The sequence below is a fragment of the Melopsittacus undulatus genome, chromosome 1, assembly GCF_012275295.1.
Source record: "Melopsittacus undulatus isolate bMelUnd1 chromosome 1, bMelUnd1.mat.Z, whole genome shotgun sequence".
Classification (NCBI taxonomy): Eukaryota; Metazoa; Chordata; class Aves; order Psittaciformes; family Psittaculidae; genus Melopsittacus; species Melopsittacus undulatus.
Genome location: NC_047527.1, coordinates 122,872,626 through 122,900,192, shown reverse-complemented (window position 1 = coordinate 122,900,192; position 27,567 = coordinate 122,872,626). Strand labels below are relative to the sequence as shown.

At 38.2% G+C, this 27,567-nt stretch overlaps 1 protein-coding gene across 3 annotated transcripts in view; it reads right to left on the bottom strand.

Moving 5' to 3' along the window:
* The window catches only part of PPP1R9A (protein phosphatase 1 regulatory subunit 9A), a 137,013-nt gene that overhangs the window by 34,551 nt on the left and 74,895 nt on the right, over nt 1-27,567 (bottom strand). For all 3 annotated transcript variants that reach the window (XM_013130001.3, XM_005152917.4, XM_005152918.4), the window contains exons 4-6: nt 26,405-26,509; nt 12,873-13,008; nt 4,552-4,707 (exon numbers count right to left, since the gene is read on the bottom strand). In XM_013130001.3, the coding sequence (XP_012985455.2) occupies nt 4,552-4,707; nt 12,873-13,008; nt 26,405-26,509 (397 nt within the window). The remainder of the gene's footprint in view (nt 1-4,551; nt 4,708-12,872; nt 13,009-26,404; nt 26,510-27,567) is intronic.

The window sequence follows — 27,567 nt, the reverse complement described above, 5'->3', positions numbered from 1 at the left end:
TTGTGTGTGTTGGATAAGGAACTGAGGGCAAGGGCAAAACCTGAATTACAGCCTTAGCTGTCACTGACAAAGCCTTCGTCCATTATTTATGAATACCAGGAATAGCTAGGGAAACACATGCTTTACATGGGAGTTACTTCTCTTACAAGACTAACTGGAGCCTTTGGGAATAGTGCATATTGAGCTAATGGAGTACATGAGGCAGTTGTACTGAACCAGAAGTTACCACCTGTGGTGAAGCAATGGTCGTGTTCTTGAAAACCAGGCTGTTAGTGAAAAAATGTACAAATAATTCAAAAAAGAAGTCCTTCTGCAGAAGAGTAATTTTCAAAATAGCAGGAGCCATCACAGAACTGATCAATAAAGGAATCTTTGAGAAAAGCCAAGCTGCTTTTGGAATTCCCTTTTCATGGAGCCTCTTGCACGCACTTCTTGTGGCATGGGAAATGCATATTCTCAGATGCAGTTGGGTTTGCAAGTCAGTCTTACCTGAGGTAGTGAATAAACCTAGTCCTTTCTTGTGGAGAATTACTGAATTTATGCTGGAAGGAATTAAGGAGACACTGATACAACCAGTTCCACCTCAGGAACAGTTTAGGAACACTGTCTCCAGAGGAGGCTATAAGCACTTCTAGTCCCTGGGATCATCTGCTACTTACACTCATTTTTTGACTTTGCATTGAAAATTTCTATGAATCTTCACATGTTCAGTGAGGGTAGATACAAGATTTCTTTTCAAATGAAGCCAGTCACTGAGTGGTGCTAATGGCAAGAAGTGGGTGGTGGTGCTACTCCACCCAGTAGACCAGGAAGCTGAGAAGGATATATCCATTTCTGTAACTAAACACAGTAGAGGAAACTAAGGAGACACTTCAATTAACATTTGCAAGAGGTTACTTGCAAGCTCACTAAATCCAACCTCTGATCTGCAGTTTTCAGAGCTGAGGACTATTTTCTCCTAGCATGCCATTTCTGTTGGTAGTGAAAATTTAGGAAAGAACCATCTCAAAATGTATGGTGTGTATGAAGTGCCCAGGCCTTAATTCTGCTACCTCATTGTACTGGAGTGAGATAAAATCAGGGGAAGGATGGATAAGCTAGACTTTGCCCTTTGCAGAGTTAATGATGAAATCAAAAAGCCAAGACTCAGAGCCTCAGGCTACCTGCTTACAATCCACTCCCATCTCTTCTAAAAGCCCACAAACCCATAAGCAGCACTTAAACAGCTTATTATTACATACAAATAATCTCCAAATTGTTGCATAAATGACAATCTGCTCAGGTACAGATGGTTTTAACAGTTATTTTTATACTCTGTTATTAAGTTAAAAAATGAATACTGAGCACTCAGTCAGATCATTGAATCAGTGCACAGTACAGCAGATCCCACTGAGGCAGAAGAAAAAAGACACTTCCCTGCTGAACAGACAAATGTGTAGCTGGTCATCTACTTTCTTCTTCTTTTCCTTTTTTAAAGAACTAATTATGTTTGCACAATACTAACACATTTATTGGTTAGACTGAACACAGCAAGGTCAACGGTTTGGCAATCAAATCTGGGCACTGTAATTAAAACTTTTCAATCAAGTTTACTAATAGGGGTGCAGAAATACCTTACTCCATGTCCCACACAACAAATTCTTGGCAGTTACTCTTTTGTATTTTTGTGGGTTTTACTCAATGCAGCTGTGAAGGCTTCATTTTAACGAAGACATTTTGAATAATTTTTGGCATAGTTCCTTCTCAAATCTGTATTGAAAATCTGACTCATTTTCTTAAAAACAATAAAACATTTTATAAAAAAATGAGAAAATTATATAAAAATAGAGGAAATTAACTGAATTCACCTAAGACCAAAAGGTAGAATGGAAAGTAAAGCTAGCAGTTGTTAATATATCCAGAGTACACTGGGAAAGAAAGTAATCAATGGAATTTAATAATGTCCATGACAATTTTAATGTATTCATTACGTATTTTTGCATAATAATCAAATTTTCATTTATTTCATTACGATATGAAATGCAACACCTAATTCTTGTATAAGATGTCCCTTCTCTCTACAGATTTTGTTTCCCTTCAATCATCACAGCTAAAATAAAGCTTCTATCTCTTTCTCTGAAAGCAGTCAGGGAAAATTAGGCCCATTTTCCTGGTTTTAAAGCCAGGAAAACAAGAGTTGCAGAAGTACTGTAATTCACCCAGTCTCCTGCGTTGCTTAAACCACGACACCCAGGAAAGCCCATCTCTCTTTTGACTTTCATTCCAGAACCAAGGCATTTCAAATAAGTGAGCTCTCAGAGCATGTGAGCACGTTTTTCATTGCAAAGACTGAATTCAACTAATTAGGTCAAACTATTATGCTTAAAGATTATGTCCAACCCACTTGTTTAATACTTTCATTAATCTCTGGAGTAAGAACACGAAAGAACAGTTATTCTTTAAACACAATTCCAGAAAACACTGTGTGGGCTTGTGCAGCGTGATCACGAACAAGTCCTCTAGTGTTGAAAGAATTCAGGGCAAATACCAAGAAAAATACATGCTCTCACTCTGTAGCAGCCAACAAAAAGCAGCTGTGTACTGTTAAATACAATCACTGAAACAAAAGTGGCATATTCCTAACAGCAGTAACTGTGTGGGTTAGTGAGAAAATCTGCTCTTCTGCAGCAGCATTTTATGTTTTCTTCTCAGGCTCTTGTCTGCACTTGACCTGGAGGTCCCAAAGTCCTTCCACCTGATTTCTACACCAGTGGTTTTAGGTCACTACATAAGACAGGTCAGCAAAAAGCTTCAAGACAGTTTGAACATGCTGAAATATGGCAACAGCCCAAGGTGATGGAAACTCTATTCAGGCATAGTTTGACAGGTAATCTAGTCAAAGGTGAGGGTTCTGCCCATCACTGTATCGGTGGTGTGCAGAGCCCTGGTACACTGGCATAATCAGAATGATAGTGTTTGAGAAAGTATCACAGTATTAGAAAATGATACTGTTCTGCTAATTTGCATAAGAGCCTGGAACTTGAAATACAGAGTGAGAAAATTATTGGTAAAATAAAAAACTTTCAGGAAACAATGATGAATAACAGTATGCATCCAAAGGCTGAAAAAGGTATCTGCAGAAAAGGGAAAGACTGGCTGCTCATTGAATGATTCCTTTTCATACATTACTCCCACTAGAGAGTAGGATATACTTACAGAAGATAAAATATCTGGTTTGAATGGAGGGAAGGGGAGAGGACAGGGGAAGAAGGATAAAATGGGCACAGGTTCTGCTGCTCAAATCTCCTATTAGGTTCTGGATACTTTCCATCTTCCTGTATTTAAAATGTTCTTTATTGTCATTACCCAGCCCATCACTGTGGGCTTAGACAAAGACAGTTGTTTCATGTCTTTATTTGCATCAGAATTCAGGAAAGCTCACAAATAAAGTACATCAATAGCACAACCTAAAATACAGAAGAATTATTTCTCAGTACTTTGGCATGTTAAGTTATATGAATTCAACAACTGCAATGAACACCACAGACTCAAGCTCCAGTTAGTACCCGTGAATGCTATACAAACTCTGTAAGCACAGAATTTAGAAAAACACCAGCTTGAAATATGCCAGCTTCCCCAGTACAGCATCTTTCTAAACACATGGCCAAACATATGACGCTGTTGTACACTGACAAGTTTCTACGTAATGGTACATGATGAGCTCCACATGTCCCTTTTCACTGAAATTTAGCATTTGGTCTTTGGTTTTCCTGATCACTTTTGACTGGAATCTTACCAAAAAAGAAAAGAAAAAAAAACAGACAAAAACCAACCAACCAAACACACAAAAAACCAAACCAAAAAACCCCACCAAAACCCCCAAAAGCAGCAATCTGTGAACAATGAATTAGCAGCATTCCAGTATCTGAAGGGGGCCTACAGGGATGCTGGTGGGGTACTTTTCGTTAGGGACTGTAGTGATAGGACAAGGGGTAACGGGTTCAAACTTAAACAGCAGAGGTTTAGATTGGATATAAGGAAGAAATTCTTTACTGTTAGGGTGGTGAGGTACTGGAAGGGGTTGCCCAGGGAAGCTGTGAATGCTCCATCTCTAGCAGTGTTCAAGACCAGGTTGGATGAAGCCTTGGGTGATATGGTTTAGTGTGAGGTGTCCCTGCCCATGGCAGGGGGGTTGGAACTTGATGATCTTAAGGTCCTTTCCAACCCTAACTATACTATGATTCTATGATTCTAATTAACTTGCACTCTGTCTTCCCGGTCACAAAAAGCAAACTAAGTGCTGAAGGCAGACTAACTTCTTCACTGAAAACTTCAATTATAAATTACCCTGCATCAACACAATCGTCACCTGAAATCTGATGCTAAAAATATCTGAAGAACACTTCCACTTCTTTTAAGCAGAACTTTTAAAGTCATTCAAAAGTACTGAGTATACAAACAGCTAGAAATCAACTCCCATTTACAAGAGAAAAGACAAGCACTGATAATGGGATAACTAGAAATCTAATTCTAGTGAGATATTTCAGGAATATTTTCTGATCTATAACTTACCTCTTTGAATTTGTGAGCAAGCTTGCTGGTGTCCACATCACTCGGGGAGAACATGTCATCATTTTCAGGGAGATCGAACACTTCAATAGCCATGTCACCTCCTGGAAGGACAGGTCCCATGTCGTCATCTTCTTCATCTGTGGCATATTCCCCTGTCTTAATTTTATAGCATTTAAGAAATTCCAGTTATCCTCTTATTAGGCAGAAACTGTTCCAAGAGTAATTAAGCTACTGTGCAGACACAGAACACTGCATACAAAAAAGGTTATCTATTTCTCTGGCTATAATCTCAGTGCTTATGAATTCTACCAGACAAAATACAACTCCACAGTAGTTATTTCAGAATATTAAGAGAGAGAAGACAGTGTCTTAAGCATTACTGTCTTTGTATTCAACGGTTTTCACCCATGTACAAAGTGAGGCCTCTTTTCCATAGGAAGACCTCTCCAAATTTATCTCAGTTAGCAATGAATCTTTTCCAAACAGAAATAAAAGCAGGGCAGGATTGACAGGATCTTGATTAGTCTTTTGTAATTTGGAGGAAGTAGCTCTTCAGTGATATTCCATGTTGAATTTGGAAATCAACTGGTTTGTTCTTTATAAACAAATCAATAGAAAAGTCACATTCACACAGACAACAGCAGGAAAAAGAAACCTGAGTGTCAGAGATAAGTTCAGAGACTGATGTCAGTTTTTACTGAATTTTTATCCTGAATAAGGAGCTGCTTCTCACTAGTTTTAAACAGCAAATGCAGGTGTTTCTTGGGCCACTAAACCATGAGATGTGAACAATTTGTTGACAAAACAGGTTTAAAAAAAATCATAATTTAAAATCAGTATCTCAAGATAAAATAAAAAGATAATATTGAAAAGAAAAAGCCTGCAATATTAATCCCCAGGCTGCCCAAACAATCATTTCACAGACACCTGTGCTCATCTCTGCCCATGCTGAAGGTGACTGGGTACCACTTCACTTCAGCAGGGCTCCCTCTGGAAGCCAGAGTACATCATGTACAGATCACAAAGAGCCTGCTGGCTGTGCTAATGACTGTGCAAAAATAGTATAAAGCGAACACTTCCCTCAGGGCCACATCTGGATTTATAAAGCTTGGGACTCAATAAATACATGGAAAAGGAAGGGCGGGGGAAGGCGTGCAGTCCTTCTCAAGTTTATATAGTAGTAACACCAAATTTGACAAAACTACTCAAGTTTTTATTTCAGTTCCCAAGATGACACGCAACAATGTTATCAGAAGTATATTCCCAATAGTACCAGGATTATCTATTAGTGTCACTTTTTGTCAAAAGAACTTTTAAAAACAACATTTAAGAACTCAAATGTCTGAACAACAGTTTGAATCTCAACTTCCTACCTTAATTTAGTTTGCCAGCTGTTGTTTAGGCTTATGTGAATCTTCCTCAATTAAAAAGCAGTGAATGGAAGCATGCAAGCCCAGGTGCACAAGTACACATAGAAAAGTTATATATATGCATCCAATAGGGTGGTATACTTGCAATAAACCATCACCATTTCTTGGACAAATAGCATATAGAATCATAAACAGTTTGGGTTGGAAGGGACCTTTAGAGATCACAAAAAATCTATATTCTCACTAAAGTTTTAAAAAGCAAAGAAAGGCAAACCGCACAGAAAGCACAGAATGAGTTAGTAAAATCTTCTGATGTTAAAAGAACCATCAAAAAGAAGGAAGTCACCAACATGCACAACATACTTCCATACATAAACATCACTGTTAATGTGAGCCACTTCTTAGGACGGCTATCTCTATCTCTGTTCTATATTCTCCAATGAAATATACAGTTATAATTTATTTTACATACTTTACAACTACCAAAACTAAGAACCTGACTAGTTTTCAGCAAAAATAAAGTTAACAGCTGATTTTACTTCTTTTTTCCTTACTTGAAACAGAAGCAACAGAACACTGAATCTCACTGGAGTTTTCAGGCATGTTAGCATACAACTAAACAACACTGAAATTAAATTGATCATTCTGTATGTGTAGATCTCACACACACAAATTTCTTCTGTTATGCTACAATTGTGGTAACTTCTGTTCCTATTTTATTCCCCATGGCTACGTGCAGTTACTGTCTAAATGGAAAATTAGGCTGCTAACTCTCCTGGCTTTTTCCAGGAGCACGTATCACTGCCTTCACACACCACCAGGGCGATGAGAAGCAGAACGACTAACTCAAAAATCCCAGTGAGATTTCAATAAAATGAATTATTGTGGGGACAAGATACTAGCTCAATCCATGTACTGCCAATTTTGCAGTCACTTCTCTGAAAAAAAAAACCCCAACCTATTTAGGTGGTACACAACTATCATTTCTACACGAAAAAATCATCTTGGCAGGTCCATCAGCAGTGGCAAGGACATCTCTGAAGTATGCGAGACGAGGCAAAATAGGGTCATTAACTAGCAAACTTATGCCCAGCTTATGTAAAAAAAACCAGATCAGCTACATGTGCATTCAAAAGGAATATATTCTATAATTCCATATTAATGGAATTCAAAATTCTTATTAGATTTTCCAGTTTTGGTAAAAAAATAAATTAGATGAGTTTAGTTAAAACTTTGTTCAACATCTTTGTCGCTGGCATGGACAGTGGGATTGAGTGCATCCTCAGCAAGTTTGCTGATAACACCAAGCTATGTGGTTCCGTTGACACGCTGGAGGGAAGGAATGCCATCCAGAGGGACCCTTACTCACTTGTGAGGTGGGCTGATGCCAACCTCATGAAGTTTAACCATGCCAAGTGCAAAGTCCTACACCTGACTTGGAGCAATCCCAGGCACAGCTACAGGTTGGGCAGAGAAGAGATTCAGAGCAGCCCTGCGGAGAAGGACTTGGGGGTGTTCGTCAATGACAAAATGAACATGAGCCAGTTTCAGTGTGCACTCACAGCCCAGAAAGCCAACCGTATCCTGCGCTGCATCAAGAGGAGCATGACCAGCAGGTCAAAGGAGGTGATCCTGTCCCTCTAACTCTGCTCTCGTGAGACCTCACTTGGAGTATTGTGTGCAGTTCTGGTGTCCTCAACATAAAAAGGACATGGAACTGTTGGAACAAGTGCAGAGGAGGGCCACGAGGATGATCAGGGGACTGGAGCACCTCCCATATGAAGACAGGCTGAGAAAGTTGGGGCTGTTCAGCCTGGAGAAGAGAAGGCTGCATGGAGACCTCATAGCAGCCTTCCAGTATCTGAAGGGGGCCTATAGGGATGCTGGGGAGGGACTCTTTATTAGGGACTGTAGTGATAGGACAAGGGGTAACAGGTTCAAACTCAAACAGCAGAAGTTTAGATTGGATATAAGGAAGAAGTTCTTTACTGTAAGGGTGGTGAGGTACTGGAATGAGTTGCCCAGGGAAGCTGTGAATGCTCAATCCCTGGCAGTGTTCAAGGGCAGGCTGGACAGAGCCTTGGGTGACATGGTTTAGTGTGAGGTGTCCCTGCCCATGGCAGGGGGGTTGGAACTAGATGATCCTAAGGTTCTTTCCAACCCTAACTATTCTATGATTCTATGATCTCTCCAAAGACAATAAGAGTACAGCATACAAAAAGAAAACCAAACACATATGAAGGTATAGGTTATACTGCAGAAAATTTCAAGAGCTAGCAATATTCTCCTGGCCTCCAGAGTCTAACTGTTTGAAGATGGTCATTAGGCAGCCATAAATGAACACAAAGGAAAATCTTGCTTCAAATCATACATAGAGTGTCTGTGGGCACAGTCAATTTTGCTTCAATTAATGCAAAAAGTAGTCATCAAAGCAAAGCACTGCAGTTTGCTCAGGTAAAGAAGACATCAGGATGACACAAACACATTACAGAACACAGAAATAAATGGGACTTTTGCTCTCATTTTCAAAAGAAAGCGATCTGATCTTGTAATCACATGAAAGACAAATTAGAGGTTCAAAAGAACCAGTCTGTGCTTTAAGAAAATACATGTCATAAACTACATGAAACACGCTTTCCCTGACAAAATTCTCTGCTGACTTTTGTTTCACCAGAAACTACCAAAAGGTTGTTAAGACCTTGTGCCAGTAAGCTTAGAATGGGAAGGTCAGTGTTTTACAAGGAGCAGCACGGCACAGACAAGAGTTATGTTATTTCAAAACAACAAAGCCTTGTGAGGTGAGTTGTTATTTTAGCTGCCTGAAGTTTATTGCAAAACATTTTGCTTTCTCAGCTGACAACAATAACTTTTTTTACTCGAAAGTCAGTGAAAACTTACATGCTCTTGAAGGAAAATCTTGGACTCTTCAGTCTGTACTGGTGAACAAAATTCATCCATGCAAAAGATCTATTTCTCCTTTCAGTAGTACCTAGGGCTTAAGCTCATCCAACCCACAGCAATAACTTCTGTTATTAGCCATTCAATTTTCCTATATGCTATCACAGCTAATAGCATGAAATTATCTTTATTAGCACAAAATGCAATTTCCCACTTTAAAAGGCAAAATGTGTAACTCCAATTGTTTAGCTGCCTTGTAAATTCTTGAAATGGGCCTAACACTTCCAAGCAGAAAGAAGGAGCAGCAGCACCAGTCAGAATAATGCAGACAGACCTCCCCCAGATCACCATAACAAAGACTGCATCAAGATAAATCTTTTGTTTGTGCTGAAACTCCCCAAAATCAGGGAACACCACTGCAAGAACTATGGAAATAACTCAAGCTTGCCTCTTCATTTGTTTTTTTTCATGACTTTTACTTAATATAGTTGTAAAAATAATATCAATCATCGTTTTTAAAATAGCACTTCATATTAATGATGTTGGAAAAAGTACTCTCTGAAATATTTTGTTTAACAAATGTATTCTTTGGGATTAGACACGCAAACAAATTGCAACGTGTGTGTTAAAATTTTCTTGAGTGGTTCTAATGTTGCTTTGGTCTAAGAATATCCTGATAAAAAAAATAAAAATTAGAAAATATGCAGATTACTATTAGTGATATTAAAATACATTAAAATGTCACTTGCATAAAACTACTTGTCTGTGGCCACAGAGTGAATGGAATTCTGTGATACGTTACTAATTTCACATCCTGCAACACAGTGTGCAGCCTGCAGGGGAACAGGTCATCTGCTTTATGTGGCTTCTTCCATTCACTGTAGAACATGGAGATGAGAACATGTTCAAATCAAAATTCCAGGGAATGGCAGAATTTGACTAAAATGTGCCCAGAACACTGTGTTAACACAGGGGTATCAAAGGTTTCTGTCAAGGATACATTTAGGTCATACTTAATACACAAAGTAGGAAATACAAAGATAGTGCCTACTTCAAAGCCTTTATGTTTTCTGACAGAATACCATAAATTAAAAAAAATGTGGGATTTTAGGAAGCTAGATGAGCTGGTGATGAGCAAATTCTGCAGCAGGTTATCTGGGGGCAGTACCTGAAACAACATACTCTCCAGCTTTACTGTAGTTAGCACAGACTCATATGGAAATGCCAACGCTGCCTACCCTAAATAGTACTTGAGAAATAACTGATACTCTTGGCTCTGTGTGTTCTGTGGGAGCTTAAGAATACATTGTGAGCTTTTGCACATTTAGCCTGCTTGTCTTTGCCCACTGTGAGCATCTCTTTTCTTTAGTGTTTTTCAGTTCTATACAAGGTTCTTTTGTTTGCTTGCAAAGACTTAAATGAAAGAGCATCTGAAAGCATCATGCAACCCTGTGAAAATCTGCAGTCTATGACAACAAGGAGGCTCCGAAAAGCAAGGTTGTAGGGCATTTATATAATAAATAATATTTATTTCAGGATCACTTATGTAGCAAATGATGTATCTGTCTGGAAACACTATCTGTATTAGTAAGAAACTTCCCCAACAAATAACTGTCATGTAACATCCCTGCAAGGAAATGGAATGAGAAGGTAGAGCAGGCTAAAGTTTCTCTTACTTGGTGTCTGACTCAAGCACACTGGCTGCAGAAGCTGAAACTGTTTCAATAATGCTGCTATTTTAAAGAACACAGATCCTTCTCAAACAGCTAGATATTGCTTGGGCTATGATGAAGACTGTCCCTAAATTTCAAAACAGAGATAATCCAGCCAGCTGGTGGCACAACAAAATAAAACACCAGGACTTGCAAATGCCTGGCACACGCTCTCTGCCTGTGATTTGACCAGCTCTACCAAACACAGTCAGGTGCAGCGACTGCCGGACACAAACACAGATCACTGATTTCCTGCTCCGGAAACCTGATATGTTATTGCTGTCTTTGTGGTAAAGTCTCTGAGGCTCAGAATTTGATGGCCTCAATGGAGGGTTGAATAAAGATAATTTTCTTGTTTATTTATGCAGCTCTGTAGCTGGAAATCTATGTTACCACATTTTAAGAGCTGCCTGCAAATGAATAGGACAGTTTCATAGCTCTGAGACTAAGCAACTCCTGTATAATTCTGTGCCACTCAGCAATCCAAATATTCCTGAATTTCATGCACTCAGAATCACTATCACCTTGAGGAAATGGACTTGAAAGAGTAGGGGACTTTGTACATTAGTAGACATTCATTCAGATACTGTAAACTGAGATTTTCTTGCCCAAAAGATGCCCTGCTTACCAGAGTCAAAGAACACAGGGCTGGCAGTGGTCTGTGTCATACAGCAGCAAAAACCCAGCCATGTTTGCCCTCACAGAGCAAGATGAGCACAAAGTGTAATGCTCCTACTTGACAGTAAACAGAGTAGAAGTGCTTGTGGTGACCAAAAATGTTTTTGAACAGCATCTAATGTGCATTAGATTAGAGCTTCCATGATGTCAGTTGCCTGGGAATGGTGCAAGTTATGTGAGTTTACTTGGATGGCAGGTGACAAAAAGAAAAAAAAACAAATCTGTGATGAGCTGTGAGAAGTCTCTTGTCCCAAAGGCTAGAGGGGGTTGTCTCTTCTTGGTAGAGTTCCTTCAAGAAATTAGTTAAGATTTTGAATTTTAATTCTAGACTAAACAGAAGCTAGACTTGCATGCTTCTGTAGTTTAAGGAAGGAACAGAGAGGATATGGATTTTCTGGCCTTAATGGTTTCGCACAGGGACATACACATATGCATCCCTAACACAGACAAGTATGATTTTATTTATATGAATTAAATATGCATCTATGACAGGATTTATTCTAAAACATATTATTTTTATTTTTAACATCAGTAATATTATTAACATTAAAGTAAGCGAAAGCACCACTGGGGCTAGATAGGACTTTTACTTAGCTTTCTGGGACACGTGTTCTGACCAATTGCTAGTTCAACAGTGTATTTCAAAAATCTGAGTGTATGCTGATTTTATCCCAGAGCATTGCTTTTCCTATTTCACTGCTTAGAAGCCTTGTCTCAGTACTTAACCGAAAATTAAACTGAAATAAATGCCCAGCACTAGTTCTCTATCATCATCCCTTCTCTATTGCCCCCTTCCACAAAAAAACACAAAGTCTGCCCCAGGACGAAAGCACACCAATACATGGAGTCTGGAATTTTGCATAAAATTATGTAAGATAATGAAAAATTAAGGTGGTATGTTTGGTCTATGTGGAAGGGGTTTGTTACAACACCTGCCTTTTACCTTAACCCAGCAGCTAATTGAGGATATAACACAGACAGTAGTCTCTGAAAAGGTTCGCTCATGAATCTTTTCAAGTATCTTGGTATTTAGGTATATCAGGAGTTTTCACAGAACAGAAATAAATAATGGAATATTTACTGTATAAAGTTGATAGCTTCAAAACCTTTGTACTGGGACATCAGACACTAATTGCGAATGTCAATCTATCCCGTGGAGTATCTGTTCAGCCAGAAGCAAAAGGCAAGAGTGTGGAAGGAGGGGTCTTACCTGGATTTCTCAGAGTATTTCTTAATGTTCTGAACTAAGAAGAACATAAGTTCTTCCAGGAAAAAATAAAAAAGGTCTAAAACTTCCCCAACCCCTTAAAGTTAGAAGGTGACTTTTACCAGCTTTCACAAAAACTACTGTTTCAGAAGCCAACTTTATTCCCTTATTTCAGAAAAGCATATGCCTTCAGAGGAAGAGCAATGATTACAGCAGCACTGACCAATTTGCTATTTGCTCTTCCGTAACAAAACAAATATTTTAAGTTCATGTGGAAAACTTCTCAGTAACTTTGTTCTTCAAATAAGATTCACCATCAAAATCAGTAAAAATCAGCAGCAGAGGTAATGGAGAGGGCCAGAAGCTGACCTCTGAGTGACAATTAAAAAGAAGGAATTAGGAACAGAGAATAAAACATTAAAAAAGAAATAGTGAAGTATTAATACAGTCTGTTACCTCATCATCATCTGCATCATACTGTGCATAATGCTGCTCCAGCAGCTCTCTCTGGCGGCGTTCTTGTTCTAAAGTTTGGCTGATCAGCTGCGCAACCTCACTCACTTGTCCTGGTTTTTCTCGTCCAATTACAAACCTATACAAAATAGTAGTAAAAAAAAAATTAGTCCTGTTGTTTTACCAAAGTTCTGGACATTTAGTGGTGTCCTGTACAGAGGGTAGCCTTTTCCTCCAAAGATCCATAGCTGTGATTGTTTTAAATGTGCTCTGTGGATGACACTTGAAAGAAAGGCACTGCGTGCAAGACAAAGAGGGATCAGGCCCGTAACCGTGTTTACAGGAGGGTGAAAAAAGCAGTCACTACTAAAACCTTTACTGCAAATTTCAATAAAAAATATTTTCTGAACTTTACAGACACAGACCTAGAGCTGGGTAATTTTTAAAAAATATATCATCAATTCCATTCCCTTTAGAGCAATGCACTTCCTAGAAGACCAGATGCACACTAACAGCATGGACATACGTCTGGCAGCTTGTAGCAAAAGGAATATGCACCAGAGTGCACTTCTTCCCTCATCTTGACTTAGAAGATATTTCTGAGCTTTTATATTTGCCTTCCTTCTGTCTGTAACAGAGAATCTATTTCCACATTTTTAAATCTGACAGACGCTATTTCCCTAATTTTAAGCTGCATTTAAATCCCTCTTTTATTTAATGAACTTCTGTTGCTAAGGAGCATTTTTCTTCAGCGCTAGCTACTGCTGAACACTGTGAGCACATTTTTTTGGCTTAACAAAAGGCAAGGGAAGTGCTTCTTCCTTGGTTGAGATGTACAAGACTGCTTCCTAATCTTGCTTTCAGCAACTGCAATTCAGGCTTGGCTTGGATTGTAACAATTCTTTTCAGCACAGTGGCATAACTATAATTAGATATTTTGCTATCTATAGGATGAATGATAAAAACCCATCAGACAGTACCAACATACTGTAAACTACTGAACAAAAGTACAATTTAAAGACATCAAAATGAAGGAATATTTTCTTAGCAAGCTAGAAAGACAATTAGGTAATTACCGGTGAAAAAAGTATTATGCAGAGCTGAAAAGAAAAGATGACACTGAGATACTGCATATGGTAGATTATTTGTTTCCACAACATTTGGTTCAAATTGTGAATTTAATTTATTATTGGAATGAGAGGTAGAAATGTGCATTATATCCCATGTAAGAAAACAATTTTCATTAGTACTGCTTATCACTGTTGGAAGTCATTTGGGATTTGGCATTCATGTGTAAGCCAGCTTCCCATGAGTGGATGACCCTGAGTCCATTTCCTATGCCAAACAATTTGTCAGACTCTGCAGAATACAATTCGGAGATTATTTCAACATTATCAAAAGATCCAAGTCAATAATTACTTCCAAAAGGATAAGAAAGGTGACAGTGAGTGGCTCCGTTTGATATAACAACACAAGGTGCTCTGAAAATATTTGCAAGGAAGTCTCTTAGCTTAAAAGCATTTATAGAAAATACAGCAGAAATTAGAACTAAATCAAGGAAATAACATTAGCATTTTAATCCCGATAAAAACAGATCATGGTCTGGCACCACATCCTACTATTATGCAATATGACATTGATTCTCAATAATGATAAAGATGTTGGGCTGAAGGAAAAAGAATGTTTCTTCACGGCCCCTATCCTTCACTGTTCTGCATACTGACTCATAGTCGGATCCTGTTTCCTTTGAATTTTAATTTTAGAGCCAAGTATTACAAAGATTAAATGAGCCATGTTTTCAGTCTCAGATGGGAGGAACAATGAACTTCTGATATTACCACATGAAGTAAAAAAGGATTCAACCCGTATTTGCTATGTATTTGTCTCCTGCAATGTAAAAAACAATTTAAAGAAAATATGGAAAAAAATGACTTCTAATTAAACTTCTATTTTAAACAAACACTTTAAGCAACATTATGCATGAGTGTATTATTTATACATGTACTATTTATACACCATAGAAAGAGAATCACATTTGTAAACACATGAGGGAGATCACCTACGTGGTAAATTATGGAACCACACAAAGTAATGTAAATATCATATCCCCTCCTGCCCACTGCCTAATAATTCACCATCCTTAGAAAATAAGACTCAAAATACCTCATATACTTATTTTTGTATGCCGAAAACCTAGAATACCCAGTATGTAATGCATCTGAAGTATGGTAACTCATGACTATTTAGGAGTGGTTTTGACACATTAGACTTTTTTCATCCAGACAAACAAAATTAGGTAGGATGTAAAAATGTAAAAACTTATTGATTTTTTTATTCTCATGCCAGATCGCTCACAGGCTATTGTGATTTTCAAGACTTGAATCATATGTCAAAACGAAGTTCCTCAATGATAGCTGAAGCTGTTACATGATAGACGAATAAAAGCCTCAAAGCAATGACAAAGTTTAAAGCAAATGTTTCCAGAAGAGAAAAACACAAGGAATGTTTTATTTTCCCACAGTTTACCACTTTAAAGTGAGACATTTCCAAAGCAAAAGTAAATATTTAGAAGCATGCAATCTATGACTGATGTCAGTTCTAGGGAAAGAATTGTAAAGTTGTAAAATGGAATACTCCATTGACAACAATTACAGCTTTTACAAACTAAACCAAACCTAAAATCATGTTACATTCCATGACCTTAAGAACACCATGCTGCATATAATTACGTTTGACTTGTAACTAAAACAAGCCATAGATTATAAGTTTTTAGAGATGAACATTTGCCTCAGAAACCCATAAAGCAGAGGCAGTTATTAAAATGCTAAGCACGAATTAGATCTTTATACCTAGAATAACTTTAAATACAAGAACTATCATAATCTGAAGTGTTTAGACATGAAAAAGAGTCGTAAGGTTGTCATTCACTGACCAGAAAATTAGCCACTGTACCATAATATGCACACTTCAACAAAGAAGCTAATTATGTATTTCACTTCACTCTGGCTCACCAAATTAAGCCCATGCATTTAAGACTTGATTAATTAGATTCAAGGGCCAAAAGTATTATAACGGAGAACTATAAGTTCTATCAGCAGTAATATTTTTGAGAAGCTGGTCATGTTCCTAGGTAGGATACAAATGAGGGTTTCAAAGCCTTTAAACCTCATCATGATAATATTCCCCTTAATTATTAAAGCCAGCAACTGCAAAATAAACCCAGCAAATCTATGACGCTGTACCACAAGCAGTCACAGCACTAAATCTCAGGCCATTTCTGGTTATTTCTGATGTCCACAAAAAGAAGAGAGAACATCACAGAAAAGCAAGGCATAAACTGACCTTGATATTCAGGTACACACAGCAGCATTACCAGCTGTGAAATATTCTCTTTGGTGGTTAAAATAAACAGAAACAGAGCTAAAAATATTGTTAGTATCTGACTCTATCTTGGATTTTAAAAGATCTAAAAGAATATGGAGAAACTGAAAATTAAACTACAGTACTGGTGGCTAAGAAAGGCAGTCTACTGAAATTGGCAGCAACTCGTACATCTCCTGCAATGCAGTTATGCTTTAATGTTTTTAAAGCACACCTGATATATGGCTTTCTGCATATTTCCAGCTTTTATTAAATGAGGATCTGCAGACCTATGCCTCTTGTGAAAACAAATAAGAATTTATTTATTTTTTTACCAACTGTGAGAACCAGAAACATTATTATAAGAATTGATAAAACATACTTCCATTTTGAATAGAACTTTGGTATTAGAAAAATGCACAAAGGCACCAACTCTGTGAAACAGAACTGAAGTTCTACAGTGTAGATTTTTAGTGACAAGAGTTGATGCTTTCACCTGAAAACACCTTAGGCATTAAGTGCTCAGTTAAAAATAATTAGCATGGATTCCTTAAATTGAAGAAAACTCCAGTAAGAATACAGCAGACTCATCCTAAGAAATAAAGAATGAGGGGTTTGTGACAACAGGATTCACAACTTCTAACCTTTCCTAAAATACAGTTTGGTCAATAAAAGCGCACAATAAATTTCATCGTATTTGGGGGATTTTACAGTTGGATTTTAAAAATGGTTTTCCTCTGAGCTTTAAAGCACACAGCTTCTTTGTGCTTTAGAAAATAGATTTGTCTAATTTATTTCAAGATGTCTTCAATCACCTACTCTGGCTGCTTCTATTACGCTAATGGTCATATATTAATCCAAAGTGCTAAGAGTGGTGTGAACCTGTAAGCAGGCAGTCTTATTTAGTTACAGCAATGCAAGCTGGAATTTGTCAGGTTTTCACAAACAAGATCAAGCTCTCTTAAAAGACAGCAGCCTCAGATGCAGAAGTCACTGATTGGACATGAGGAATTCACAACCTATGAGCTTCCTTTACACTTCTGCATATAAAATTATTTGAAATCTAAGAGTCATAAAGACTCTGAATCATTGAATAATTTAAGTTGGAATAATTAGGTTGGAAGATCCTCTGGTCCACCCCAAGCCACCCACTTCAAAGCAGGGCTAACTTTGTTATGGCCTTGATCAGTTATGAATCTCTCTCGTGATGGGATGCAACCTGCTCCAATGTTTGAGAAACCTCATAGCACATTTTTCTTTCATATGTGTGAAAATATCTAGTGAGAATTTCCCTTGCTGCAGCTTCTGTTTACTGCCTGTTATCTTGTCCATCTACCAAGACAGTACATATAAAACAGTGCCTACACTGCAACAACACCTGCAGAACCAGGGGCCATTCTGCATCAATCCTACCTGACTGGCATTATCAAGAAGAATACTTTTATGTCTTCCCACTCTACCCCCTAGAGTCCTGTGCCACACAATCATAACATAGTGCGGGTTGAAGGGACCTTTAAACATCATCTAGCCCAAACCCCCTGCAATGAGCAGCGACATCTTCAACTAGATCAGGTTATTTAGAGCTCTGTTCAACCTGACCTTGAATGTCATGAGGGATAGGGAAACTACCACTTCCCTGGGCAACCTGCTCTGGTGTTTCACCTGCCCCATTGTTACAAAATTTCTTCCTTATATCCAGGAAAATCTACCCTCTTTTAGTTAAAGGTCATTATTACCCTATGTCCTATCACAACAGGCCCTGCTAAAAAATTTGTCCCAGTTTCTCTTCTAAGCCCTTTTAAGTACTCAGCCCTCTTCTGGACCTGCTCCAACAGATCTGTGTCTCTCTGTACTGTGCACTCGAGAGCTGCATGCAGTACTTGAGGTGGGGTCGCACCAGAGCAGAGGGGCAATTAAAATTTGTATGCTCCCTTCCATTGGGCAGCCTGTAGTAAGACACCAACCACAAGGTTCCCTCTGTTGCTTTGGTCTCTAATTCCTATCCATAAGCTTTCAACCTGCCTGAGGCTATTCTTCAGAGGCATACTCAAGACCTTCCTTTAATGGCAGTGGTGGACAATCAGCAAAGTAATAGCTGAAGTGCCAAAAGAGCCTCAGTAGACTCTCTGCAACATTTTGGATACAAGGCCCTGGAAAGCTATGCTACTGTCAACACTAAATGGATACTGAGTCAGATGATTAGGAAGTCATGTAAAAAACCCACACACCGATATCAATGCACTTAACTTAATTATTCCCACAGAAATCCATTGCAGTCTAGGGCCTCACTGACACATTAGCTTTATTCAAGAGTACTTCACAATTAGCCAAGGGTTTCAATATTTTGGCATCTCTCCAGGTTCCGCTCCTTACATTGCTCTACTCTTCTGAGAGCAGCTAGAGAACCTATTCCATCTCTTCCAGACAGCCTGACAGTATCACAAGACAATGCTTGTGTAAAGGGTTTCCTTCAATACATGATGATCATTTAATTAGCATTAACTATAGCATCACACAATTCTTATGGGAATGGCCAGCTCAAACACATTCGTATATGCTTTAACATACCTCAATGCAAGTGAAGCACATACATCAGCTCTGTTCAGAAGGTGCAAGTGCTACTTAGGAATGTTTGAAAACCTGACTGCATTTTGAGGTGACATCTGCCTTCCTTCACCCTTGCTGCCATCCATGGGAAGGAAATCCAGGAAGAAAGTACACATGGGCCACAAGTAAGCTGCTGAGTTCAGACCATGTCCTTAATCTGGATGATTAGGTGATCCAGATTCTAGGCTAGCTGGACCATCCCCTCAGCACAGGCCAGGAGCAGCTAAATGCTCTTAGAGCACCTCCGCTGCGGCTTGGTGAGATATCCTGCAAGGATGAATGGTGGCTATTGCTGCCCAGCTGTCACAATGTTCTATCACATTAATCAAGGTGCACCAAAACTGGGTGGGAGCTTCCACAACATAACATCATGTACTTTGTAAGAGTAAAAAAAAATAGCTAAATAAACATGTGTGATGGTATTTTAGTTACAGGGGTAGGAGTTTATGTTTAGATGAAGTGATTCAAAACCCATCAAGTTGTTCCTTTTTCCAGGAAAGGAAAAGGACTCCTAATGAAAACCAGCTCTACTGAAACTTATTAACTCATGTTAGTTAATTAAAAAAAAAAAACTAAAACCCACAACTCTAGATATCTAGCAAAATGGCTTATAATTCAGCCAAAATCTTTTAAATAAAGATTTCTCTATACATTTCACATGCAAACTGTCCAAAAGTGAAAATATTTTGAGGAATAACTTGCCATAAAATTCAGATTAGCAAGATCTCAAGACAGAGGGGCTATGTTTATGCCAGCAGTGCCAGGGAATGCTCTCAAGCACTAGTAATTGATTATCTACACTATTAAATCTGAAATGCTCTCTGGAACAGTTTAGCCCAAGTTAACTAATTTCTACCAATAATACTCAGACACAGTCCAGGAGTTAGCAAAGCTAAGAGTTAGCTTGGATGTTTCCAATGGACAACTTGGATATGGCCACTCTGCTCTGAAAGGTAAGAAAGTTTAACAGCACGAGCCCTGATCACTCAATGCCAGCTGGCCTCAGCACCAAAGAACAGTTCATCTACTACCACAGGCACAGCCAAGGAACATAAACCAGGGAAGCAGTGATGAATGCAGTCTTACCTCACCACTGCTAAAAGGGTCACAGTACTAGTGAGTAATTTTTCAGTGTTCAGCAAGCTACCCCTGGTAGTGTCACAGCACAACTACTAGCACTTGTTCTTTGCAAAAGACCAGAAAGAGAACAGCTGACATTACAGACTCTTTAGTATAACCACAGAGGAATAAACAGGAGAAATTTACACAATTTTGGCACACGGCATGACACATTTATTTTCTGCTGGGTCCATGATTCAGGTTTATCAAAGAAGCAGAAAGTGAACCAAGCACACATAGCTTCTTAAGCAGCCCTGCATGAAGTCCCAGCTCAGTCATCAGCACTGCAGAGCAAAGTGCTTTTCTTTCTTCTTCTTTTTCTCTCCTTGGCATTTGGATTCAAGAAAAAAAAAAACAAAAACAAAACCAAAAAACACAGACAAGGAAAGTAAGAACAAACCCATCACCCCCAGCCAGAAAAAAAGACAACATAAAAATGGACTGTGCTATCTTTTACTTTCGGGTCTTTCTCATAACCCAGGATTGAGAAGAACTACAAATCTCTCCTGCCTCTTTCACAATGTGGATCTGCAGTATGGAGAACACCTGCAAATGTTTAAATGATACAGCTGTTTCATAGGATAAGAACACAGGCAGGGAAAGTAAGAAAGAGCAGGAGAAAATCTGTACATGCATGTGCACTGGAAGAAGAGAATATGAAAAGGGGAAGGAATCACAAAAATAAAGTGATGCTGTTCACTGTTACTGTGAGCAAACAGCATTCCCACTGTGGTATACTACTGCTGGCTAGATCCTGCAGATGATTTCATCTGTCCTCTATACTGTCTTAGTGCTTGCAAAGACATGACTGTATAAATTACCTTTCCAGATGTCGTGATGTTAAACAAAACTATAGCAGGCATGCAAATACCATTTTCTGAGACAGTATATTTTTCATAAGAAAATCAGCTCAAGATGGGGTGACAAATTAACTGAAGAAAGCATAAATGCCTTATCAAGTTTGTGTTAATTAGGAAGTGAGCATTTTCACTTTTCACTCTTTAACTGCTCCTTGTATAAGCCTGGACAAGTTCCTGTGTGAGGTACTCTAGGTTTCCCTGCTCTTGTAGGGGGGTTGGACTAGATGATCTTTCGAGGTCCCTTCCAACCCTTGGGATTCTGTGATTCTCTTATGTAACAGAAACATGAAGACTTCATTTCTGTCTGAAAGACTGCATTTGCAGTACAGTAAGAGATTAAGAAATTAGGCTGTGAACTGGGAGTTGAGACAAAACCCTGCTTTGAATTAAAACTGTCCAGGTAAGAAGAACAAAAAAATGGTAGTAAATGATCCTTTACTGGAACAGAGAATAGTTCATAGTGGATAGCCCCAGGGTTTAACAGTTATAATTCTATTGTTGGAACCTACTCTTCAATGCTCTAGAAGACTAATTAAACATGGCAAAATTTGCAAATTATTTATAATCTTTATTAAGACAGGAAGATTTTGACACATGTCAGCAAAACTTAATTAAAGAAAACCTGGTAAACTCGTCAGTTTAGAATTAATGCCATTCATTACTTTCAAGGTGGTGCAAATCATGAGAAACCAAACTGGTTTTGCACAGGTTCTGTGTGGTTCTCTAACAACTCAAAAACAGCCTCAGAAAGCACCATGAGAGCATCCGCTCAGTGCCTAGCAACGGTTTAGAAAGCTGAGAAAATGCTTAGTCACATTCATAGAACAGGATACGGAAGGAGGACATGGAATTTAAAATTTGTCTCTCCAGTAAAACACTGAATTTGGTTAACTTCTTTAAAAGAAACCTTTCAGAGGAAAGCAGTAATAATAATAGCATATAAGCAGCATAAGAAGGACTGGGATTTTCTGATGACTCTCTCTCATTAAAGACCCTATTTATCAACACAGTAAGTCTTCCCAGGACCATGTCCTCCTTTCCTGGGACCAAGCCTCTCCCAGAGCTGCATAGGCACAAATCTTTGTATCCAGTAAGGCAGAGAAGTGCAGTCCCCACTGAAAGCTCCTGTATTTGTCCTAGGAGTGACAGAGACTAGGTAAAGATGGTAAAAGGACAAAGTTTTCTCTGTAAAAGAACCAGATGTTCTCTCTTGTGGATGTGCTCAAGAAAAAATAGGATTCCCTAAAGGCATACAACTCTCCAAGTGAGCTTTCTCTGGGGAAGACATCCCCTAACACCCTTTCATTATGATTAAGAACAGGGGGAAAGAGTGGGAGCACAGAAGCTTAACATCACTCAAGCAATTTCAAAAACTGCAGATCTGCTACTCAGCACATGAGGTTCAAATGAGTTCATGGGGAGACTGCAAGCAAAGTAACATAGGAGAAGATCTATGACAGATTAGGATTCCCACTGTCAAGCTGACTCCTTATCCTATTGCTTATGACTGTAGCCCCCACTCACAAATTTCAAGTTGATGGATTACATCTTAAATGGGATCAAAAGAAGAACAGAACATTCAGAGATACTAGCCTGGTGCTGCCCTCTGACTGATCCATTTATCTTAGAGCAGGGGCAAGACTCAACAATACTGAAAAAGAACACCCATTTCACAGGAAAATCCCTCCTGTATTCAATCAAATTCTGAAATCTACTAATATATTAGTAAATTAAATTGTTAAGCAAAATTATAAAGAAGACTTGATATTTACAGCAATTGAAATAGCATTCACAGTTGTATTTGCCAGATTAGAGTCACGAGGACACTAATTCTCATCCTTAAAAACAGAAGCCAGACGGGATTATGAAAGAATTCCCTGTTTTTCCTTTGTCTCATAGGCTACCAGAGTACATATGGTGGGTGCTGATTACTTTCCTATAAAACATTATAAGAAAGAATAATTGAATTTATTATCATTGGAGAAGACGAATTGATTGGGTCAGTGATCTTCTATTATGGTATGATGACTCTTTTGAATAGTCCAATACTTCAAACAATTGATAAAATAATCATAGATGCCTATATTTGCTCTTGTTTTTCTCCCCTTTCACCCTCACCGCAACAGTTCAAAAGGTAAAAGCCATGTCTTCATTTTCACAACTTCTTTGCTGTGTCAGCTACAGACAGTCTGGATACATTTTTCTGGCAGAAGCATTGCAAAAATCTATTCCAGGTCAACGACTTCTTTTGTCGGGCTCATTCAAAGTGTTGAGAAGGCTCAAAAGAGAAAAATAAATCACTAAGTATGGGTACTTCAGCTTTCAGCTCCCTGAAGAGGTATTGACTGCATCTATTGCAAAGAATTAAGAAGTAGCTTTAATGTCGTTCTGTTCATGAACGTCCTTTCTTTGCACCTGATCTCACATACTAAACCCTGTTACAAAATCTCACATTCACTTGGACTAGATTAAGGGCAAAATGATTATCTATAGCTAATGCTGTAGGTTATATATGTGAAGTAATGTTAGTGAGATGCACATAAATCTCTGTGTGTACAGGACACCAGGCAGGAGAAAGATGCACAGAAATGCTATGATCACAAAGATAACTATGCTTATTAAAGTAGTTCTATTAAATCCACTAAACTGACACTATTAATTAGCAGAAGTGTGAGCATGTATGTTTTTCTCTTATGAGAGAAAGATTCATGAAGTTGCCTTGCCTTGAATTAGCCTAGGTGTGTGACTGAACATTGGCTATACACTTGAAGTTCAGCTGGGTCCCCCGCCGCAGGAACTGCGTAAGGTATTTATATAGCAACAACGTTTTCCACTGCTCCTGCATCCTGCAGTGACATGGATCATTAATGGCAGCTGCCAGGGGAATGGCACACTCAAACATCAGCAGCACCACTCCTTGTACTACCAAGAGGCAGGAGCTGATGGCTGAGGGCAAGCAAGGGATTTTACCCCAGAAGATTCTCTTATGTTGTCCCTAAGGTTCTAGAGCAGTTCAGGTGCATAGGTCAGCATTGTCTGCCAAAGAGGGTGAAAATGAGGGATTTCTCCATCCCAGCTCCAACAAATGTGTGAGAAAGAGGATCTGTCAGAAAACAATTGTTGTCTCCACAAAACAAGCAGCAGGCAGTGCTGGTTTGTCATGCAGCACAAGGAAAACAGCGAGCAAAATAAAAATATCATTTTCTCTCACAGCTAAATTCATCAGTATTTTACAAGCAAATATTTAAACGTACAGTGAAGCCAAAATATCAAGTATCCTGAAATCTCTATCTCCAAAATACAGCTTTCTGGAAGCATTTCTGATTTTGAGTAGCTAAAACCAATACAGTTCATCAGCACCAGCAGAGCAATGCTGATGAAACTCAGTATTTGCTGGGACAACTCAACAGCTGAGACAACTCAACAGTCCAGGACCTGACCAGAAGCCAGGGAGGAGCTTATGCCACATAATGCTTAGCATCTCATCAAGTCTTGCTCCCAGCCTACCACACCCCAGGAAAAAAATGTATGCATTTCTCAGCTGGCCTGTGTAAAGCAGAAGAGTATTTCTGAGGTTTTTCCTATGAAATTTTAAGTGAAATAAAACTAAGGGGAGTTGCACCAAATTCTACCCATTCCTTTCCTCTAATTAAGACACAGAAATCAGTAAGATGCTGCTAACCATACAGTATGCCAGTGTGGATATAGATTCTTATATATCTGTTTTATTCAATAATATTTTATATTACAATTCCTATTATAATGTATTTTAAATTTTATTTTTAATTTAGCATTATTTTATGAGTTTTTTAATATAGTTGTGACACTAACGCACTGGGCCATTTATCCAGTGGATGCTCAGTATCTTAAGCTTATTCACGAGGAACAATGCAGAAACTCACATATCTCTTCTTGATAAATGAGACCTGTCAGAAGCCAATGATCCCAGTGCACAGGACACGTAGTACACTTGACAATGTGAGCTCAACAACAATGAAGAAATACTTTTTACAGCCCACTATTTTGTGACAAAGGGGTCTAGATTGCAACCAGTCTGACTGTAATTTGCTTCCCAAGAAAAGATTCTGGGAGCATTCTGTGTGAAAATTGTTTTATATTTCTTCCTTCCTTTAAACCCATTATTTTTCCATGGAAACATATTCTATTCCGTAACTTATGCAATAATAATTACACAAGCTAAGCAGATCATAAATATATATAATCATATGTTTATGTCAGTGGTTTCTTTTAGCTAAAACATCAAACACAAAATACACATAGCATTTTAGGCTTGGATTTTATGTTCTAAGACCCCAACTGAAAGAAATCTAATAAAATATACACTATTTTTTATAGTTAACTCGGTAAGAATACTCACAGCATGTGAGAGTCTGCAGAAATAGTACTGATGAAACAAAAATTGCAAATGTTACACAAAAATATATTAACCTGTAATTACACTACAATTTCTGATAACATTTTTCCTAAATAACCTCTTTCAAATCAAACCTTGATCAACCACCCCAAGATTCTCTGCAGAATCCACATTCCAACATTATTCTTTAATGTCATGCAGGAACAGCTATGGAATTACAGTGGAAATGTGCACGCCAGCATACAGAATCACCATCTGAGGGAGACTGCATATACTACCACCAGTAGCTTAGTTATGGTTCACAAGAAGTCAGCTCATTAATTAAAGAATTCAGCTGTATTTCCTAGAGAGAACTTTGAGAGAGAACCCAAGGGTGACTACAGAATAGCTGTTACTTTGCAATATGCAAAGGATATTTATGGATTTATTTTGCAGAGTTAAATCTTTACTGAAATTAATAAGCTATTAAACAGAAAAGCTATGTGACTGCACAGGTTTTTAAACAGAAAACCAGCTCATTTCTAGAGAAACACTGTTCTTATTAATTTACAAAAATTTTACAGACTTTATTTATGTAAGTTTAGAATTTTGTTTGCACTGTATGTCACATTTTCTAGCCTATTCTTTATTGTATAGACTTTTACCATGATGACTTTTAGTTCAGCACAAGAACAGACAGAAACCCAGAGATGGTGCAGGGACTTGGGGAGCTGAGTGAATTAATGTTACTCTCCTCAACTTGGTAGCTGTTAACACTTCTGCATCCAGTACTCTCTTCTCCTGTGTGCTGAGGTGGCATCTGTGAAAACCAGAGTGCTCACGACCTTACTCCTCCAACCCTGGGGCAGTAACATGGCCAGTGTCTCCACTGGGAGAGCAGGGAGGAGATCAGTGGCAGGAGTTTCCATCTGACTAACACTCATGACCTTTACCATTCCAGCTACTACAGTTTGAGGTCCATGCAGACCTAGAGCAGTGAAGAGTCATCTTCTGTGTGTAATCTCAGCTTGTTCCATTGGTCATATTTTAAGAATCTAAGTCAAAACAAAGGTCTGTAATACCATAGCTCATTCCAGTCTTGGAATAAAAGGAGTGAAGATACAGAGAGGCCAAAAAAAACTCTGACTCCACTTGAGTGTACTGACACTCCTATGAAAAAAGCCAGGTAATTTTGAACACTCAATCACAACTTTTTTTTCCTCTAAAATACTCACCTGACTTTCCCTTTCGTGTTTCTAAGAACAGTTGCAGCAAAATTTTGTGTAACACCAACCAGGCTGATTCCATCCACTTCCACAATTTGGTCATTCACTTGGATCCTTTACAGGGAAAACACAAATATATAAATAAATGTGTGAATTGCTAGTGAATTTTCAGCAAAACTTAGCACAGAGAGATCATTTTAGTTTATTTTAAACAAAGACATTAAACAAAAAGTCAGTCATAAAACAATTGAGGTAAATATGAAAAATTCATCCTTCCTTGCACAAGTACCTCTCATAAATCCAGCTTCAAAGTTACCATTACAATTAAAAGCATCAATCATCCAGTCTGTTTCTTTGTATATAAAAACAGCAATAAAACCTCTTAAATTTGTCATATGACTTAAATTAAATGAGATAGTTGAATGGTTCTTCTATCATTCTTTCCTAAGCCAGTCTTGAAAACAGAATAAGACATAGCTCTGGTATTTCACGCTAATGGCAAAAAAATGCAGCATTTAACTAAAACAACCTGCTCATCTGTGAAGAAAAAAGTTTGTGCATCAGACTTACTTGTGACATACTCTGTTCAAATATTTCATCTAGCTTGCTCCAAAAAGATAAATTCCCAGTGTAAATGTGATCTTGCTGCACCCAATAAAAATAAGACCTTCTATAGTTTTAATGAGGATTCTCTCTGAAACCAAACACCCATTCAGAGTCAATACACTGTCTGGTGCTGGAAAAGTTAAGCAAAATAAAGCTTTTATCTGAAGCAAGCACTGCTGCAAAATCCCTAGAGCAGGCACTGGACTCATTTAGATTACGAATACTTGGAAAGAAGACTGCGATACTAAAATGTTCTCTAGAAATGCACAAACCCCTATCAGTTCAAAAACCATTTAAAAAGACCCCAAACCCAAACCAAACACATTCAAAACTAGTCAAAGGGAGCAACTTTCAAGTACTTACATGAATGCTACTGATCCAAACTATACAGTTTACAAGGGGTACAAGAAATAGTTATGGCAAAATTCCATTTAAATTATTCAAATATACCTAAATCAAGTAATTTAATATCTTAGGATATCACAGTGATAAGACTTCTTTTCAAAGAACAACAGAGGCTTCAAAGGAGGGAAGAAGCATTCTGACTTAGAGCACTCATTTCTTTG